Genomic DNA, 19,422 nt, shown 5'->3' with positions numbered 1-19,422 from the left:
TCGGTCGCCTTTGAGATAGATGTCGCGCGCGTACGTGGAGGAAAAGTGCGAACGAGAAGGGCCAGAGACCAGCGCAACTTAGAAATTCCATCCAGCCACAGCGCCAAGCCCCCGGTGCATTGTTGGATCACGTGCATTTATTCGGACCTTTTGTTCAACCGAAGGGTCTCCTTGCGACTACGCCGAGGGGTTCCTTGTGAGCATGCTACAATGACGGCATACCTCATCCCCATAGTCCTAATCGACGACTGACAACCACTGGCCTGGAAACCCACACCTCATTATCGTCCACCATGAGTGCTCCCGCGATACAACGTCCCATCATGAAGCGGGAGCCAATTGAGGCACAAGCTCCGGACAAATGCTTGTGCAACGACGTCAAAAAGAAGACCCAATCTGGCAATGGCAGCTGGCAGATGATAGGCCGGGAAAGAAAATGCGGGGAATCAATACCGTACCTTCGAACTCCTGTTATGCTCGCTTCCGTGATCACACGCCGCGCTATGCAATGCAATCCAACATAGACCCCCAAGAGTCGTATGCCAAAACCGTGACGCGTTACGGCTCTTGCACGACAGCTCATAGCCGAGCGATCCCTGTCTTCGGCCCAAAATCTCCCCTATTATACTTCTTCAGATCATAGCCTGTCTTCTTAAACTTCTTCAGCTCCCAAGTCCTCTTCTGCTCCCACTCATCCCCCGCCATCCTCTTACGGACCTCGGGCTTGGTGGGGCCACCCTTGATCGTGCCCGTTCCGTGAAGAATCTCGGACTGCTCCCAGGACCATGAGAATTCTTTTATGAGAGGATGAGTCTGGTTGTTGGGTTGGATGGCGGAGAAGGGGTTCTGGTGGGAGAATTTGAGGGGTTCGGGGGTACCTGTGGAAGTTTGAGCGGCCGTGGTTGCCGATGGGATAGCAGGGACGCGGAGACTGAAGGATTGCTGAGCGCTTCTTTTTGGCGGCACAGTGATGAACGGGTCGGAGTCATCATTTTCCTTGTCTTCCTGGTCCAATCCTCTTGATACGACAGGATATGCCTTCTTGAGCGGACTGTCCAGCTCCATGCCATCCTCAAGACCCTTTATACCGAAGATGTTATTCCTCCCAGCGGGTAATGCCTTCAGCGACGTGATGGGGCCGGGGATCCAATCGCTCTCTGGGTCACTCTCAGGCTCCGGCGTTTGTCCTCGCCGCTTATAGTTCTCCTCATCTTCCGCAGCCGTGCCCTGAGCCTTAGACCCAGTCGGCAAAGCTTTGACGTGCTCTTTGCCCTTGCCTTTCAGCTTGGACTCGGTTTCTTTGACCTGCTCCTTGCCCTCCTTCTCTTCACCCCTCCTCTGAGCTTCTCGGACCTCCTCTAGCAGATTGCTGGGGATCGCAGCATGAATCTCCGTCATGAGCTTCGCTCTCCTGCAGAAACCATCCCAATCATCGCTGGCGAGCTTCCCAGCGGCCTCATTCAGCGCGCTCGCGGGATTCGGCTGTATCAGAAGACACGATATCGTGACAAGCACATCTCTGAGCTTCAATGAGCTACTCCAATCGCGCTTCAGTGTCTCGACGCAGACAGCGCCAGTCGCTTCGTCAATGTTGGGATGCCATAACCGCGTGCGGAACGTGGCCGTCGGTGGAGCAGTAGGATACGTAGGAGGAATATCGAGGTGGAGGCGCCAAACGCCGTTCACGTAGGGAGTTCCTTCAGGACCCGCGAGGAAGATATCGAGGGATGTCAGGTCGGAGGATTCGTAGGACGGTGGGAATAGGTAATTCGGCGGCAGGCCGGCGGTGTGCAACGAGCCATGGTCGGTGGCGAGACGACGCAGCGACTTCGAGTTCTGTAAACATTTAGCCCGGCTTCAAGGGCTGTAGCCCGTATTGGCGCAGTGCGCGCGCGTTGGGTGATGCGTACCATGATCAATCGCTGCGACGCGACCCCCGTGCGTGTAGGACGAGTCAAGAGAGAAGAGTGGAAGGATGGAGATGCGAATCTCCCATGCTGAAGTCAGTCGGGAGTCAAGTCTGGCAACGAAGCTGTCTTTCTGGAGTGAATGCGAGAAGGCGCGTTGCCCCACCGATGGCTAGCGCGTATGTTTGGCGTCGACGACCCAAAAGGGTAAGAACGCCCGACAATCATTGCCTCTGTAGCCGATGCTGTAAAGCTCGGCCTGAGGACTTCAGAGGAGCCTTCCGCTTCCCATAGGTTTTATTTCAACGCCTTTTAGAGCATGGCATACTCAAGAGATAATCGCCATGTATATCAAGCAATAGTAGGATGTTCTACCTACGAAGGATTTCAAGCTACCTTTTCCTTTGCCCACCCCATAGAGTTAGCACCTATGGCAACCCGACGTCGGGATGCCGGTAAATTCACCAAGAACGCCGCGCTAAAGGCTCCTATATCTACAAGATATCCATCTCATCGCCCGGATCCACGAAGGGGAATTGTCCCGTCTCAATCGCCGCCACCCGATCCAGCTCCGCCTGATATTCCTTCCTCAACGTGTCTAGCGTGACAATCTGCCTCTTCAGCATCTTCTTCGCTTTCCCAATTGCCCAATTCGTTGACGCACCGTCATCCCTTCTCTGCTCCGCGAGGATGTAAGCATCCTCGTTGCTGACTGACGAGAGCGCATTGATAATCATCAGGTAGCACTGTGTCAGGGACTCGTCCGCTGGGTCATGGACCTTGGATGAAGTGGTCTTTAGGCGCTGAAGTCGCTCATGGAGTATAGATGCCGCGCCTCGGAAGTTGTTGCGAGAGATGCGGAAGGAATAGAGGATTTGGTGGTATGGCGGGCCAGAGGTAAGGTTCAGTGTATTGTGGCAGAGATTCGAGAGAATTTCATCCACGTCTTCTGTGAGTCCAATAAAGGGAAACCTCAGAAGCGTTTCGGTTCGCGATTGTGTTACCATAGTGGTGATGAGGGACTGGAGTGACGAATGTTTCCTATCATCGATTAGAATTTGCTGTGTTGAAGGCATGAGTGACTCACAGAGCTTTGTCTGAATGCCTCGTCATGGCAGAGTAAGCCTCATCAAACCTTGACGTCTGTATTGAAGCTGTGAATAACCGCTGAAGGAGCTCGGTTTTCAACTCCTCGTCTTCTTTGCCCACCATTGACCCTAGACCTAGGCGAGCGAAATCAACCGCGAAAGAGTAGGCCTTTGCCTTTTCGAACAGGCCCATGATGTGGTGATAGTATTTGGGCAGACCTTCAGAGAAGTAGTTCCGCTCCGCTTCTGACACCAGGGCCGCACTGTCCGAGTCTTCAACGTTGAAGAGGCCAAGCGCTAAAACAGTTAGTCCACAATCCCCTTCCCGGAAAACTAAAGGAACTCACCGAGATTGTATGCTGCCTTCTGGAAGCATACGGATGCCAGCATGTTCTCACCAAGCGCGATGTGCATCCGACCCTTTAGGTAGGTAGCCCAGTTTCCTTCCGGCAGGAACTTCGAGAACTCCATCGCCATCTCATACTCTTTCTGTGCAAGCAAAATCCCCATCGTGTCTTCTACTACAGAGTCAAAGTTCTGTTCCTTGAACACGAATGCTATCCATGCGCGACTCCAGTAAGTCAGCAGTCCTGACTTCAGTCCTCGCGGCATGGGAAATTTGAAGGCGAGGCGACCATAAATGCCTTCCAGGACAGTTTGAGTGATGGGGAATCTGGATGAGCTTTTGAAGGCCTCGTTCAACGACTTCATCAGCGCATCTGAGCCAAGTCCGGTTGGCGACGGGTGCGACCACACCGTCCGTGCAAACCAAGCTAACACTAAGCAATCCTTGAACTGGTCCACCAACTCGACGAAAACCTCTGATGCATCAAAATCCTCTGATAGATCTTCCTCGAACTGCATGAACAGGATGAGCAGAAGTAGATCCAGCAGCGTATTGTAGTTCGCGTCCAGAGTCTCTTGGGATATGCTGACTAGGGCGTTGAGACCGTATCGGGCAGTTTGCTTTCTCTTATTGGCTCGACCTTGCTCTTCATATCCCAAAGTTTGCAGTGCGCGAAGGAACATGTCGGTACTCAAATGCTTGACGTCTGTCCCGAGCTCCTCGACTAGTGTTGATAAGTCTTCTTCTGTTAGGAGTTGGGTTAGATCGCAGTTCGCTTCCATCAACTCCATACGATCAACGACGGTTAATGATCGGCTCTGCAAAATGTCCATCTCAAGCTGGCGTTTGAGTTCTTCTTGGAAAGATATTGGAAATCGTCGTCGGAAAGAAGCGGCAGCGTTGAGTAACCTAGACACATCCCGCGCCTCAGACGTAGGGATAGTTCTGTGTAGAGGACCATGGAGTAGATGTGATCGCGCTATGGCTGCCGAGTTCAAGGCGATGGTTTCCGAGTCGCTGCATTTACGAATAGCTGACAGATAATCGCTTAGCACTAGCCAGGGCATGTCGAGCTCGTGATCATAGACCAGCGACAGAGATTCCCCTCTCCGTTTGTGAAGATCTTTTACTAGGCCATAAAAAGCCTGCCATTGTGCGGAGACTGCATCCTCGAACTTATCGGCATCGGATTCACTGCCCTGTCTCTTCGTAGCGAAAGCGACGATAGTGGCACATATTCGATCTTTCAGAGACCCCCTCTGAGGCGTCCGTGCAGAGCGCGATCGCTCCAGTCCTCTTCGAAAGATGAGAAGTGCAGTCTCGAGAGTCGCGACGGTGAATCGCCCTGGGTAGAATAGAAACTCCAGCCATTGCTCGGTAAGACTTGAGTCGTACAGATCCAAAGACCCCTGGCCCCGTTCGCCGGGATTTGAAGGGTTCTTCCTGAGAGCGTCGACAGTAAGCGGCCCTGAATCAACAGTTGTCCACTCCGTTCTCCAGATCTGCTTCAGCCTGCTCGTATCCTCGTTGAGATCGAACTTCAACGAATAGACCTTGCTGCTCGGCCCTGACCTCGCGCGGATCCAAAGTTCTGTGCCTCTCCATAAGGCAGGTCCGGGAATGACGTAGAATTCGGCCATCGTCCAGACAGTCACATCCATCAGCTCATCAACCGGTGGGATTAGGTCAACGTGCGGTTGGGCATCGTAGATCCCATGTTGGTCGTCGTCCGCATCCCGAATGCCCCAAAACTTGAACTGATGCTGCTTCGGGGAGTATGTCACCACGTGGTAAGCGGCGCCCTCCACTCCCCCAGGAATATTCACGACCTGCATGAGAGTCGGCTGCGATGGTCCAATAAAATACGTTGCTGCCTTGCCGTGCCCATTTTCAATTTCGCCGAGGAGGTCCTTCTGAATGCCTGTCCTTCCAGATGCGACGTTCCACGCTCTTAGTTTGTGGTCCAAGCATACAGTCAGTATGTGCTTGCTGTCCGGGGACAAGGCGATGGCAGCGGCTGAAGAGGCGTGAAGCTCCGCGTTATCGAATCGAATCTTCTGTTCTCCCTTCCAGGGCAACACGCCGCGAAGCGACAACGACCAATTATTCTGCTGGTACAGCGCCTCGTTCCACACCACGTCGTCCTTGCTACTCCTAGTCAGGCGAACTATTCCTCCATTCTCGAGCGATATAAGCAATTCACTGACGCTGGTGGCTACCAGCCGGTATGGTACGTTCTGTTGAATCAAATTGGGAGCGGTCCGCTTGCACCAGTCCTCAATTTCTTGTTCCGAAGCAGAAGGTTTTACGAAGAAGTCGCGATATAGATTAATCGCATATAGTTCGTTTGCGGTCGTAATTGCGAACACGGTGAGCGCGTCTCGATCTTCGGGTTCGGCGAATGCGACGCAGAAGGGTCGAATCGGCGACGTGAAATGGAGGATTAAAGTAAGGTTCGCCTCGAACTTATGCCCGGCGTCATGGTCTAGGTCCGCCGCCTGTATTTCCAGTGTTTTCCTGCCGTCGAGGATGCGCCAAAGGAAGCTCCGCGGATACTCGTGGTGTTTCCTGAAGAACATGGACCCATCGCTGGCCAGATGTCGCTTCGCAAACGCATCATCATCCTGATCAGTATATGTGTTGGCGACTACGGCGCGCTTTGGGCGTGTCTGCAAGCCGAAAGTCGAGGTGCTGATAGCGGGGAGGGTAATCGAGATGGTCGAGCCAGGATACGCAGGCTCAATGTTCAGTCGCGCCTCTTTGTAGAGGCATGAACCTCCGTTCTTGACCATGGCGATCCCATGCGACGAGAAATCTGAAGGTAACGGAGGGCTCGGCGAGCGTGGGCGGGGATGAGGTTGACGTGAAGTGAGGGTGAACGTCGCGCTCGGAAACAAAACTTTGGGAGCTGAAGCTTGCGCCACAGTGTGGCGGCACTAGCCACATTCACATCCGCTCCAGGAATCAAGAAAATCCGAACTAGCATTCAAATTGGTAAAGCTAGCTGCAGGCCTCCAGGAAGACCTTTCCGCAATTGAAAGCTGAGGCACGCTAAATTGTGCTGGAGGGTATACCGCGATTTAGGTACGCAATTTACAGATGTAGTACAACAATGGGGTCACCTCGATATCTTTGTCATTCAAGAATATTCTTGCGGTAGAGCACCAGAGAACTGAAGCGATTCTAGATCATAATGGTACAAGTACTCCAGCCAGCGCCGTCCATGCACAGAAACAGACAGTACGCCGCAACCAATAGCCCCCGTCTAGCACATTCCCATACTCCATCAGTGATTCTCCAAATCCTTGTCCTTGGGGTCGCCAATGCCATCCTCATTGATCGCAAACAGGCAGTCGCTCTCTGGCAGACAGGGACTGTCGTAGATCTTGCATACTCGCGTCTCTCCTCGTCCCTTTCTCAAGCTTAGACGGGTAGTGCTAGCATGAGCAATGATGTTGCCGCCAATAGGCTTCTTCGGGTCTGGATTGAACATAGCGCTGGGTCCACCGTCCACCTGAGCAACGACCTGGTTTGTGATCACGACCGCAATGCCGAACTCATCCGCTAGCCTCTGGAGTGTGCGCATGAACTTGGCCAAATGCGTCTGCCGGCTCGAGAGCTCACCACGGCCAGAGAAGTCTGTTCGGTACAGGGACGTAGCGGAATCGACAATGAGCAAAGAGAATCGCGTCTCGGTCATCATCTGCGCGGCTTGGTTGAGGAGGTCGAGCTGGTGGTCGGAGTTGTATGCACGGGCGTACGCGACGTTGTCAAGGACTTCCTCGCCAGATAAACCGTAGCGGTTTGCCACTGCCAGCAGACGGACAGGTCGGAATGTCCCCTCTGTGTCGATGTACAAGCATTTCCCTTCACCACCACCCATGTCGAACGGCAACTGGCATGTTACCGCAAGCGTGTGGCATATCTGACTCTTTCCGGTTCTGAACTCGCCGAATATCTCTGTGATCGATCCCGTCTCGACACCGCCCGCAAGCAGAGTATCTAGCTGCTTCGACCCGGTGGTGATGGAAATGAGCTCACTTCGCCGCTGATGCATCTCGGTCGCTGTCGTAAATCCCATCGGCACGAGTTTCGAGGCTTCTGCAAGCAGCTTGGATGCCTTCTGCTCCGATATGCCCTTTATCTGCTCGAGATTTCTTCTGGGTCTGTCTTCGGGTCAACTGTGGGGTCCGACAAAATCTGTTGCCCAACATACGTGTATGCGATAGCTTCGACGGTATTATAACCGCCATCAATGACAAGTTTGATGTCGCGAGCAGTCAATCCGTTGACACCCTGCATTTTGTTAGCTCCGAGTGCTTTGCTCCATAATGCGACGCGTACCTCCAGAGCGGAAACCGGCGTCGGTGCGCCTGGAGCGCCCATGGCCCCATCTTCGTACTGCTCCTCTTCGGTGCTCATTGTCTCAGTATCTGTATGGGCAGCTGTGCTGAGACGGGAAGCCGATGGTGCGGAGAATTGGGCGAAGTGGCGAAGTCACGACGCGAGAAAGTCAACAAGGCACTAGCGCCTGGACGCGCTGTCACATGATGAATACCTCGGCAGGCTCATCCCCACCACTTTCGATCCCCAGAAGGCAAAGTTAAAAAGGCATGTCCTCTACAATACTATTCTCCATTCTTGAATAGCCGGCTGGTGATATTTCCTACCGCAAGGTCTTCCCTTCGAATTATCTTCTCGCCCAACTTCCGGAGAAGCACCCAGGTACTACACTCTACGTCCCAGTCCACTCATACTCTAGCTGCCAGACCAACTCATGCGTTGATTACAGCGTGGCGATGCTTGATTCTGTTCATGTAGGCTCCCAATAATCGCCTTCCTTCTAGGGCTCACTCGACGCTCTTCTTGCCCTTCCATGCTCCAGCCATAGAAAAATTCAATGCATCGCCTCAAATCCATCATATCCATAGCTCCATCTATAGAACGCCCCATCCCTCTCATCGTCAGCTTAAGCGCGGCTCATCAAGACACATCACCTGTTCCTCCACAGCCAGCACACCACTCCCAGACACCTCACCTTACCTCGGCTCCTTCCTCCGTCGCTCCGCCGCACCGCACGCATCTTTCGTACGGAAGACATCCACTCCCGTAATCCGTTCCGTTTCACCCTACCCGCCGCTCGCTCTCGCACACGTAAAGTCCGAAGCTCGCCGCCCCATAGGGCGTAACAAGGCGCGGTGACCCACCGTCCTATGCTAAGAATTTAGACCTTCCTTAGTCATCAGGGCGCAATGCGATCTCGCATGCTCGCTCGCAACAGCAACCCCACAAACAGCACCTGGGCACGCCAATAAGAAAACCTCGTACGTAAAAGCCAATAAGCCATACACACGGAAAGAAAGAAAAAAAGCTCCATGCTCCATCTTGTCGCCTCGCTGAGCTGGCAGGCGGGCTCGCTAAACAAGCCCTAGAGACCTCCACCACTCTGCCCCCTTTGTCTGAAAAAATTCCACAAATTGCAATTGTTACATCAGCACCAGTACCGACCTCGTACTGGGTGTCGCCTGGGCAGGAGGTCCCCCGCAGCTGGGGCCAGCCTCGACGAGCGCCACAGCTCTAGGCGACCCTCGCGTCGATCCCGCAAATACGATGGGGAAAATCTCACCATGGCCTGATTCGCTGCACCTCCTGCCCAGCGCAGCCTCTCATACTCGGGGAAACTCTAATTGCTCGTCATCGTGGACAGACGTCACGCCATATAGAATAACGGACGACTACGCTAAACGGCGAGGAAAGGAAATATCGAAAAAGACAAAAGTAGGTAGGCTTAAGCGGGGTTCGTGTTGAAGCATAGCAGCAGTGGCATGCGTAACTATGTATCCGATATCCAACTTGGTATCATAATTAAGACCGTCTTTATGCACTTGATAAAACGCCCAGTATCCAAATGCGACTTTTTGATGCCCCACGCGCCCTGGAGTGCACAACTCTGCAGGGGATAATGCCAGAACCAATTGAATGACCAAGAACCTCAACATGCAAATCCAAAATGTTCCATGTACACGGTACATATAGAAGTCGCTCCAAAAAACTCCAATGCAGTAATGAGGTGCCAGCCCGTAGAGGTTTAGTCCGCGTGCAACCTTGCATGGTGAAATAAGCCTGCTCAATAAACGCCGAACCATGATGCTGAGGGTGTACAAGAGCGCAAGGAGATCCAAGATCGAGCTTGCGTTGTGCACGTGTAGACGTTCCGACCGATGACGAAACCGTCTATGCAAGGGTCTCAAACTTGCTCCACAAAATGAGACGTTCTTGATCCGGCGGACGATCTCCGCTTCTTCTGCAGTCGTTTCGATTGACGCTTCTCTGCGTTCGCAGCTTTGTCCTCCTCTTCGGGACTTGGCGGCGCGAATGTGCCCGGTCGCAGAATTTCGAACCCCGAATTGACTTTACGGAGAACCTGGGAGTCGACGTCGCGCCGGTTCTGGCCTGTCTTGACCTCGATCGGCATCTCGTCGTACGAATGCTGGTGGTGCGGACCTTGGGGCTGGTAGGCCTCGGGAAGATAGTAGGGTCGGGGCGCGTACGTCTCGAGCAGTGGTACGGCTTGTTTAGCCTGGTTCCTGGCGTGTCCGTCCTGGGTAGGTCTCGAAACGAAGGGCGCTGGCGCTTCGTCTGAGGGGCTTACGGCAGGAGGAAGCGGAGGAGAAGGAGTCTTCTGTTGAGGCACGAAATAGTCAACACCATTGGCTGTTGCAATTTCTTGGGGCGACCTCAGCAAGTTCTCCGCAACACTCGCCCATTCTCCGCTATTACCTGGTCTGCGAACCCTTGGTGTGAGCTGCCCTGTCTCGGCGACGTGCGACAACCGATGGCTTTGGAGCAGATCAAGATCCGTCCGCGGGTCGACTGGGACTACTAGCGATGCGTGTCTGGGGTTGATGTATGCGGCTTCGTATGGCCGGGCTTCCTGAAGAGCCATGTAGTCGGACTCGTCGCTAGTGCGGCGGCTAGACTTGCCAGAAGTGTTGCCGGAAGTGTTGGCAGAGCTGGACGAGCTGGCCTGTTGGTCGCTGATAGGTTCGCGACGTGCTGTGACATCAGTTAGTGCCGAGTTTCCACCATGATCCAAGTCGACCTCACCTGAAGAAGATGCTGAAGGGGCTCCTTCCAGTGCGTGCAGGGTGGTGGAATTTCGAGTGATATTACTATTACTGTATGTTGAGCTTCGGGGAGCAGACGGTCGTCCACGGGCTTCATTATGGTTCAGGTGACTGGCAGGCGAGGTTGAGCGCGACTCATTACTTGGTATGCGCTCGGCGGAGACGGCGATGTCGAAGGAGCTGGGGGCGCGGGAGCTGTTGCGACTAGAGCCATGTATCGCTTGGGGAAGCTCAAGCTGCGAATTACTGAAGCTCCGTGGGAGTTTAATTTCGGTCATCGAGGAGCGACTGCTGCCGACTGGAGTGTTGCTCCTTGATATCCACACGCCGTCCACCTCGATTCCACTCTCGATGGCGCGAATGCCGAACGGAATATCGTCTTTTTGCTCCTCGCGCTGCGCCTCCAACATCTCCGGCGTCCGCGCCGTCTTGCCCTTCTCGACCTTGGTGTACTTGCGGATGCGGTAATGGTCATATTTCAGTTTGCAGAGACCTAGACATATCGTAGCAACCTAGAGCTGTCAGCACAGTCGCAACTCGTGGTGGTGAGAGCAGCGCATACAATTCCGCAAGCCAGGACCTGCACATATGACGTTAGTAGCCGTCGAAGCTGGTGTAACGGGGCAACTCACAAAAGTCATCTGCTGCCACAGCTCCCACCCGGAGAAAAATTTCTTGCCCATGATTGCAATTAGAGAGGAGGATTAAAGATCTAGGATGGGCGGAGAGTATGCCAGGTAGCGACGAAGGAAACAGAGTGGGGTGACGGCTAGGAAGGTGCGAGTCGGCGCAGTTCCGCACTCGGAGGGCGACGTCAGGGACGGCGGTCGACAGAAAGGGAGATGAGGGTGAAATTAGGATGGGCGACAGTAAAGGTAGAAAGATATCGTCGTTGAGCCGGCAGCGATAAGAAGATGGTTGTCCGGGGCGACAAGCAATTTAAAGTGGTTCACATGCACGTAGCGTAGTGGTTGGTCGGTGTCTTGAAAAGGAAGCTTGAATCCTGGGCCGGCAGCAGTCCCGTGACTGCGCAAGAGCTAGGTGAAGGGCGGCAACGGAGCGGGAGCGAGGGTAGAGTTGCAGGGCAGAGGCGACGTTCTTAGGCCACGACGGGAATCCGGCGGTGAGGTTATGAGTAGAGCGAGCGGCGTAGTGGAAACGAGCGTGGAACGTCCCGGGAGCGAGAGAGGAAACGGGTGTCACCAGTGAATCAGAGCCAGCATCGACGGACTACAACGAGCCAAGGTGCAGCACGCAGGCCTCGTGCTCCGCTATGGCTATCCGTTTCGTGCGTTTTCTGGGACGGCGGGGGAGGTCTTCAGAAGGGCGGTTGGTGAGGGGAACATGGGGGGATGGGGAATTATATTGCGTGCAGTCAGGAGAGAAGTGCATACGAGCGCAGCAACCAGCGCTGAGGAAACGACGGCACGAACGGATCCTCCTTGGAGCAGAAAAGCGCGCATCCCGGACCGGTGCTAGAGGCCCGCCACGGCCGCGGCGTGCCATTCGCTGGCGGCGTGCTGTGCGTGCTGGCCAGCCACGATGGAGCTCGCAGGGGAATCCTTCTGGGGCGACAGGGCGGCGCGTTAGCGCACGGTAGACCTTGCCGGCTAGAAATAGAAGGAAACGACGGGTGCCGTCCGCGCATGTTCCAAACGTCGGCCGTCTGTGGATCGGCGCAAGAGTGGTTGTCGAGGAATACGAGCCCTGGGCGGGCATGCCGGGCGGAGGCAGGCCAACAATGCAACGCCGGGCGCGCGAGCACGCCGCGGCGAGGCTGGCCACGACAGCAGCACAGAGCTATATCGGACAGACAGATTGGGAGCGGAGTAGCGATGCGCGCTTCTCTCGCGCGCATCAAGGCTCCGAGAGCGTCTGAGCGTGTCCCGTGCGCCACCCATGCCCGGCAAGGATGCGGCGCCAGCCCTTGCCAGGCCCATGACGCCTCGCCCGGGGCAGCCTGGAAGCGCTGCTCTGGGGCCAGCCAAAAAGGCCGCTTCGGGGCATGGGCCAAGCGGAGCGAATCCGTTTCCGCCAGGGGGCTTGTCGTTTCCATCTCGCGAGCACAGAATCTCCAGGAGGTATACTGACAGCAGAAACATTATCGCCGTTCCTGCATTCACATCGCACGTCTCACATCCGCACCTCACATCTCGACGATCCATAGCCACGTGTAAGCGGGCTAAGGCAGGCGCCATCACAAGCATCGCAAGAGGCCGCCATATAATAGTGTGGACTGTTAGAGGCGTCCGGACCTCTGCCGTGCCGCTCAGCTTATTAACCAGCCTTGCGCGACTGACGGCAAGAATGACGCTGCGCGGCATCCCTCGGTCATCGCGCAGCGTCGCCTCTCAACAAGCAGGATGCAATCTCCCATTCTCCACAGACGCCGTCCACTACTACGACACACGCCTCGCGCTCCTCGATGCCTTTGGTGTTTCGCCACGGGCTAAGCTGCGCCTTTTGCAAGAAAAGTGTGGCTAGTGCCGTGCTACCTCTGCGCGATGCCATGCCGACTTCTCCACCATGACGGACGCCCAGGCACCGCCAGGGCTGCTCACTATTGGGGCGGCGCTGCCCGATTCTGCTCGCTACTCTGGGCACCTGGCGGAGCGCACTGCATCACGAGCCGTATTGGATGCCACGGCACACAGCGTCTGTGAAACTGCAACGACCCAGCTCACCGCTCCTGCTGCACCCAGCCGCGAGCGCAATACACGGCCACGGTATTGGAATTCTCCGAGTATTCTGGTAGAGCCGTGAGCATCCCGCATTTCCAATATTAGCGACATCATATCGATTGGAGAATGGCCGGCTTCCAAGCTTGACTAAGAGACGTTCAATAAGCTAGTCGACGCCTCGCAGCCTTAGGGCTGTGCCTGGAGCGCCACACTGGACTCAAGTTTCTTCAACCTGCTCGGCTATCCTGGCAGCTAGGAGGAGCCAATGCTGTTGTTCCTCCCGACGTCGTGTCTTCGGCGGCAGATGCCAGCGGTACACGTCGAGTCAGGCCACTGGTTAAGGAGACTCGCCCTGATGCCTCCTTTGTCTGATGCTCTCATTATGCATATACTTTTGACCGTTGTTACGTACCTGGCATGTACCGAAGAGTCTCAGCGAGTGTATCAGTCTAACGCAGGGCTAGTCTTGGGCTTCTCTACGAGCGTCAAAGGCGACCGCCATTGTCTGACGAGGCCAATTGACAGCTATGATCCGCAGGGACTCATGCCTGCAGGGGGGCGATTCGCTGCATCCAGATCTCATGCAGCCAGATTCAAGCGCGCAGCAGCAATGGGTCCCCCTGTTTCTATAGGGCGCGTCCCACCCAGAGAATGACGACCTGACAACCACGAGAAGGCGAGAGCAAGTTTTCTTCTCTTGTCAGACTTACTTTGCTAGAAGCTGAATTACAGCTTTGACGCCCCGAGTACCGGGCTATGAGATGGTCCCGAGATTCGGCTGGACGACATGTCGGAAGACCAGCAATAGACGGTACGACATCGGATAGCAGAAGGTGCACTGTGTATTGGGAGCCCAGCTCACGTGGAAGTACACGATATGATCTATCCCGGGCTTCTTCATCAACGGCCAGGCCGATATCGTGCAGAGTCACAGCAGCTGCTCAGAACAATCTCACCGCGATTTCTCTGTGACGGGTCAGCGGCGATATCCACAATATTGACAGCTGCAGCCCGAGCGAAAGTCCCGCGTCGTGTAGAGAGGGCCATTGGCTATGTTGGATCCTAGGGCGCAACTCGAAACCTGGTGAGGACCCTTGTGCGTGCAGTACAGGAGGGGCGGATCTTCGCGAACTTCACCTCAAAAGCATGCTCAGACACCGGATGATTTGTTGGCTGTTCCCCTTCTGGAAGTGGAGAGTGAAGCGCCGGCCAGACACAGCACAGATCACGTTGTGCTGAGTTGGAGCCTGCAGCTTCGAGTGGCCTCGACTCCTGGTGATGGTCGTGCGATGAGGCTGCGCTGCAGGGTCGGCAGACCACACGCAGTCATGCTGCGATAGCATGGTGTGGCGGCAGTGGCTGCGCATGCACGGCAGCATTGGAAGCCTCAGGCGAGAGCGCGGAAAGTTTGCGGAGACGAGCTTCCAGCCATGACGCCGATAATTATCTTTTGCAAAAAGCCCGATGGCGAGCTGAGCATTGCTCCCGTCGACGGCGGTGCCTGGGTCCAGTTTTCGTTTCATGCAGGGTCCGAGGGGAAGGCGTCGACCGATCCGCGACGTCGGGGCGGGCGTCAGAGGAGTCCATCAGATTGATTGCTGCGTCGGTGCACCCAACACCGCAAGATGCCCATGGTGGACTGCTGCCGATGGAGTCGGCGATCGAGTGCAGCGTCCGGAGCACCGTTGCTTCCGAGCCGGCCGAGCTCACCGGCCACACTTGCCTATCTTGATTCGGCAATTCGGGGCTTGGCCAGGTCATGACGCTTGAGAGATCCAAGTGCAGCGGGACGAGCGCACAGCGTTCCTCGTTCACTCCACCACAGCGCACGACCACCATCCCTCCGAAACAACCCCACCAACTCGCCGCCCGCAACGTGTCTGTCGCCAGTGTCTCGCCGCCATGCCTCTCCGCAACCCTTTCCGTCGCGCCGGTGGCGTAGAAGTCCTCGACGATTCTCAGCGGGGCGCCGCGGAACGTGGATTTCAGAACACAGCAGTGTCCGGCGCGAAGCCTGTCCAGATCAAAGAACCCGCCGAGTACAAGTTGAGTGGTAAGTCTCGTGCGGCCGTCTTTGCGCGCTCAGAATCCATGCGATTCGGGGTTGTGCGCTTTGCACCAGGTGCTTACCGTTTAATAGAGATCAACGGCAGCGGGGTCTATCTACCAGTAAGGCACTACCTCTTCGTTCCTTCGATGCCTACATTCGCAGGCGACTGCAGAGCGGAAATTGCATGTGCGCGAGCCATCTGACCTTGCGCCAGCCTTCCCCGCCGGAGAAGCCCACTTTCTGGCACTCGAAATCCAATACCTCCACAACGTCATCGAATCACAGAAGCCTGCTCAGCGAGAACGAGCCGTTCAGCATTTCGCGAGAAAGTTTCGAATCCTACAGGAGGTCATTCGTACGCTGCCGCTTACCGGAGTCGCTCTCCTTTGAAACGCTAATGTCGTACAGGACATCTCTGCTCGCTCACCGATCCTAGATTGTCTCGACACTCGGCCCCGCCAATCGCTCGATGCTCGGCGATCGCTTGATGCGCGACGCTCCCTCGACGTACGCCGCTCGCGAGCGCAGCCACGGTCATCGTTACAGGACCGTCGCCCTGATAACGCAGAGGACATGACTGCTGAAGAAGGTTTCGAAGACGTCGGTTTGAATGACGAACCGAAGCCCCAGAAGAAGCGCGGAATCTTTTCGCGCTTTGGCGACAGTGATAATAAGGACTCCACGCAGGACGAACGCCCGTCCTCCAGCCATCACCACTTCACCTTTACAGGCCGGAAGAGGGCGCAGAGCGGGCAAGGCTCCGAGCTAAAGAGTATGGGAAACCCGGGCCCGCAGAAGCAAGCGACCGAGGTGCCCGTTGAAGCTCGATGAGGACTCATACACATAGTACGCCGTCTTTGAGAGGAATATGATGCATCAGTGGAGTCTTTCGGCGGTCGACGGATGGATTGGTGACGAAGGCTTTCAGGCCACATTTTCCGACGACGCTTTAGGTGCGAAACCTTTAGGGTGCGGATGGGAGTTCGCAATCTTTCTGGCGTTTTGGGGAATCGCTTTCAGCAGCATACCCTGCATCATGCATTGGGCTGGGGGAAAGACGGGTTGGGCTGCATCCACAATCGCTACCTACAGTAAGGGCGTTTTGTGTCTTTCCACGCGCATATTAAAGGTATCATCTCACATTGCCTACCTAATAATGAACCTCAATTTCTGGTCTTCTAACTCGCCTCTTACACAAGCTTTTCCGGTTATCCCATATCGCTTTACCCCTCGTATCTCGTCTATGTTCTTCACATGCGTGTAGCTCGTCCCCTTTTCTGTGCATGTTCATAGTCTCATTTCATCCCCTCTCCTCCCCACTTGGCTTGCCCCAACATATAGCTTGCCCACCGGTGTTTTTGTTGGTTCCGGTAGCGTCAACAGCACGCTACGCTTGACCCCTCACTTCTTCTCCACTTGGGCCTATTGAGGCTACCATGGCTTGCGGCGGCTTCATGCAGCTGTGGGCCCGTTTACCGCGGTGGTTCAAAATCGATTCTTTTACGGAATAGACTGCTGTCTTTCGGTGGTGCATCCAAGGGGCATATGTCATGCCATTCACTGCTTGGTTAACTGGCTAACTGGACGAGGTATAGTTGTTGTTGGAAGAGACAAGGTGGGAAGGGGACGATGATGGGGGCCGGGAAGTATGCTACTTCCTCCACGTTTATGCTCAGCATGCATAGAATGAGAGAGGAGGAGCGCACTGTATGCGTGGGTTTCTCGGCAGGTTATCGTGCAGTTGTCCTATCGATACTGAGATGTCCATGATCACCGGATTTTTCCTATACCGCGCACTTTTGCCTCGCATACTAAGTTCGTATTCGCTTTGCCCCCTCAATAAATCACAAGATAGAGCCCTCCCCCGGAGTGAGTCGAGGGCCGTGGCATTGCGAACCGTATCATCGAGAGCTAGCACGGGAATTTCGAACCCCCCAACATTTGCTAAGCTAAGCTAAGCTAAGCTATGCGCCTTCCATACACTCATCAAACAAATCCCGTGCGCAATTCCCTCTACCTACGTTACCGTTTCGGACAGGAGGATGCGCGCTGCGCTTTATTTTATCCGGCGGAGCAAGCAAGCAAGCATCCAGCCCCGTACCCGAGACCATGGTTTGTATAGTGGTGGAGAAAGAAAGGGCGTGGGCTAGCTTAGCTAGCTTAGCTGAGCTGGAGATGAGCCTGCTATATACTCGCCCGGAGGGTTGGAGCGAGTCCAACCAGCCCGGCCGACCATGGAGATGTGCATGTATGTGTATAGTACTGAGCTCCGACCCTGCATGGGGCTAGCTAGCTAGTTAGCACGGCACATGCGGTCGCCATCGCGCCATAGCATCTATCCACGCATCGGACCTTCGTTAATTCATCCTTCGTCGGTGGTGGTGGTGGGGAATGGAACTCCACTAACTCCCGTTCTACAAGATGAGGTATGCTGATGCTCGGACGAGAACACCGTGCAACTGACGGGTGCCGGAGTCGAGCTGAGCTGCTTCTTTGTTCTTCCCGTGTACCTGGACGACGTACGTACGCAACGCAACCGTGCTGAGGCCCAACCCAGCCCAACGAGGGGTAGGTAAGGTACCAAAGTAGACAGACAGACTGCATTATCGATTGGCGGGATAGAGAGACAAGCATCTCTGATCTCCAGGCACAGAGGCTTGTCTGCCCTTGGCTATCTTGGAGTTGTCAGACAGTGAATGCAAGCAAGGAAGGCGAAGGAGACTTCATCGCGGCACGTTGCAAGCAAGGAACGAGTGTCGAGGTAGCACCCCCCACTGCAGATGTGCCCGTCGACGATGTTGAAAGGCCTAAGCTCAACACGTGGGGATTCGCGACGCAAGCCGCGAGCCCGGATCTCGAAGAGCGCTGGCAGGTTGACCCCTCCGTTCCGGATCAAAGGACGGGTAAATAGGCATATTGCAAGGTTTCGAAATCCAGGACTTTGAACCTGATGTGTGGCCGGGATCGATATAGAAGTTAATCAGGACTGCATGGCTTAATTGAGCATGCGGGTCAAGAGTAACGTTGAGCACGACATACTGTCGTGGGGACCGGCTCGTTCCCATGGAAGGATAGAAAGGTCACACAGAGAGAATAGTAGGAGGGCAAAGGGATCGCGACGGTATAATTCAATTCGGTACTCGACACCAAACTAGAACAAGCCAGTGACACCCAGGCAAACCCCGGGAGATGTACCCGATGACCAGAGCTGGCCCGCTCTTAATCCAAGATGAACTGTTTTTCCCAAAGGAGGCATCCGCCCAAGTATTTGCATGCGGGCGAGGGCCACCAAAAGAATCGTAAATCTTCCACAGCGCTCCCATCACTCACTTGCTTTCGTGCGCTTTCCGTGGACTGCGCGAGCCATCTACTCGTCATCGTCATCATCATCATCGTCATCATCCCCATCATCGGTAGGAGTGGGCTTCGGGGGCTTGGAGAAGGAGGGCGTGGGCTTCTTGGTGTAGGAAGGCTTGGGTTTGGGGGTATAAGAGGGCGTAGCCGGAGGAGTGGGCCTAGCAGTCTATTAGTATCGATGCTTCAGTGGAGAGAACAATGTAACCCCATGTCTGCCTCGTGATGGCGCATCGGAGCCAAAAAGGCTTCCGTGACGTCTCTTAGACGAGATATAGAAGGTTCTGGGGTTCCGTACTTGACCGAGAGGGTGAAAGATTTTGGCGGCTTGCTCGGCTTAGGGAAACCGGCGCTCGGCTTGGAGTAGCTAGGTGCAGCAGGCTTGGAAAAGCTAGGCACGGCCGGCTTGGAGAAAGAGGGCACAGCGGGCTTGGAGAAGCTGGGCAGGGCAGGCTTGGAGAAGCTAGGAAGAGCTGGCTTGGAGAAGCTGGGCTTGGGAAACTTGGGCTCCTCATCCTCCTGGGGAAGCGGGTTACCAGCGACGAGGCTGGGAGTGCGTTAGCCAGAGGTTTCATGTGGAAAGCTGCATCGACACTACAATGACAATAGTCAACGGGGGTGGAGCTTACCCGGTGATGCCCATTGCGAAGATGATGCCGGAGAGCTTCATGGTGCCGAGATTGAGCTGATTGAAAGATGATCTGCGAGATGCTGCTGGATTGCTTGCCTGGTAGTTCAGAGACGGCGGTGTCCAGCAGCTTTATATGCTCTTCAAGCAACCCTAGAAGCTTCAACATCGAAAGAGCCCACGGCTATCTCCCAAAATAACATATTAATCGCGGCGTGCCCAACCGCTCATCCGCCTGAAT

The 19,422-nt window shown here is 55.1% G+C and overlaps 6 protein-coding genes across 6 annotated transcripts; 2 read left to right on the top strand and 4 right to left on the bottom strand.

The window, feature by feature from the left end:
• Positions 1-133: 133 nt before the first annotated feature.
• On the bottom strand, positions 134-2,039 carry BU26DRAFT_497827 (UBC-like protein). Its single transcript, XM_033826307.1, has 2 exons — positions 1,911-2,039; positions 134-1,836 (listed from the first exon to the last, which is right to left on the bottom strand). The coding sequence occupies exons 1-2, from the start codon at positions 1,911-1,913 to the stop codon at positions 580-582; spliced, it is 1,260 nt and encodes a 419-aa protein (XP_033675499.1). The 5' UTR covers positions 1,914-2,039; the 3' UTR covers positions 134-579.
• Positions 2,040-2,250: 211 nt separating this feature from the next.
• BU26DRAFT_497824 (uncharacterized protein) lies at positions 2,251-6,199 on the bottom strand. Its single transcript, XM_033826306.1, has 3 exons — positions 3,343-6,199; positions 2,995-3,292; positions 2,251-2,948 (listed from the first exon to the last, which is right to left on the bottom strand). Exons 1-3 carry the CDS (start codon positions 6,131-6,133, stop codon positions 2,402-2,404), a joined length of 3,636 nt encoding a protein of 1,211 aa, XP_033675498.1. The 5' UTR covers positions 6,134-6,199; the 3' UTR covers positions 2,251-2,401.
• A 3,169-nt stretch (positions 6,200-9,368) lies between these two features.
• On the bottom strand, positions 9,369-11,424 carry BU26DRAFT_206573 (uncharacterized protein). The gene is made up of 4 exons (XM_033820599.1): positions 11,101-11,424; positions 11,031-11,048; positions 10,449-10,980; positions 9,369-10,397 (listed from the first exon to the last, which is right to left on the bottom strand). The coding sequence occupies exons 1-4, from the start codon at positions 11,149-11,151 to the stop codon at positions 9,589-9,591; spliced, it is 1,410 nt and encodes a 469-aa protein (XP_033675497.1). The 5' UTR covers positions 11,152-11,424; the 3' UTR covers positions 9,369-9,588.
• Positions 11,425-13,323: 1,899 nt separating this feature from the next.
• Positions 13,324-13,915, top strand: BU26DRAFT_206556 (uncharacterized protein). The gene has a single exon (XM_033820598.1). The coding sequence runs from the start codon at positions 13,415-13,417 to the stop codon at positions 13,802-13,804; it is 390 nt and encodes a 129-aa protein (XP_033675496.1). The 5' UTR covers positions 13,324-13,414; the 3' UTR covers positions 13,805-13,915.
• A 698-nt stretch (positions 13,916-14,613) lies between these two features.
• On the top strand, positions 14,614-16,499 carry BU26DRAFT_525955 (uncharacterized protein). The gene is made up of 4 exons (XM_033830629.1): positions 14,614-15,202; positions 15,290-15,318; positions 15,414-15,554; positions 15,608-16,499. The coding sequence occupies exons 1-4, from the start codon at positions 15,052-15,054 to the stop codon at positions 16,028-16,030; spliced, it is 744 nt and encodes a 247-aa protein (XP_033675495.1). The 5' UTR covers positions 14,614-15,051; the 3' UTR covers positions 16,031-16,499.
• Positions 16,500-18,566: 2,067 nt separating this feature from the next.
• Positions 18,567-19,223, bottom strand: BU26DRAFT_572676 (uncharacterized protein; the record flags this gene model as incomplete). The annotated part of the gene is made up of 3 exons (XM_033834258.1): positions 18,567-18,714; positions 18,852-19,100; positions 19,183-19,223. 3 exons carry the CDS (start codon positions 19,221-19,223, stop codon positions 18,567-18,569), a joined length of 438 nt encoding a protein of 145 aa, XP_033675494.1.
• Between the last annotated feature and the right edge of the window lie 199 nt (positions 19,224-19,422).

Source organism: Trematosphaeria pertusa, assembly GCF_010094035.1.
Source record: "Trematosphaeria pertusa strain CBS 122368 unplaced genomic scaffold BU26scaffold_29, whole genome shotgun sequence".
Taxonomy (NCBI): domain Eukaryota; kingdom Fungi; phylum Ascomycota; class Dothideomycetes; order Pleosporales; family Trematosphaeriaceae; genus Trematosphaeria; species Trematosphaeria pertusa.
Note: the sequence above shows the minus strand (reverse complement) of the source record. Positions and strands in the feature narration are given on the sequence as shown.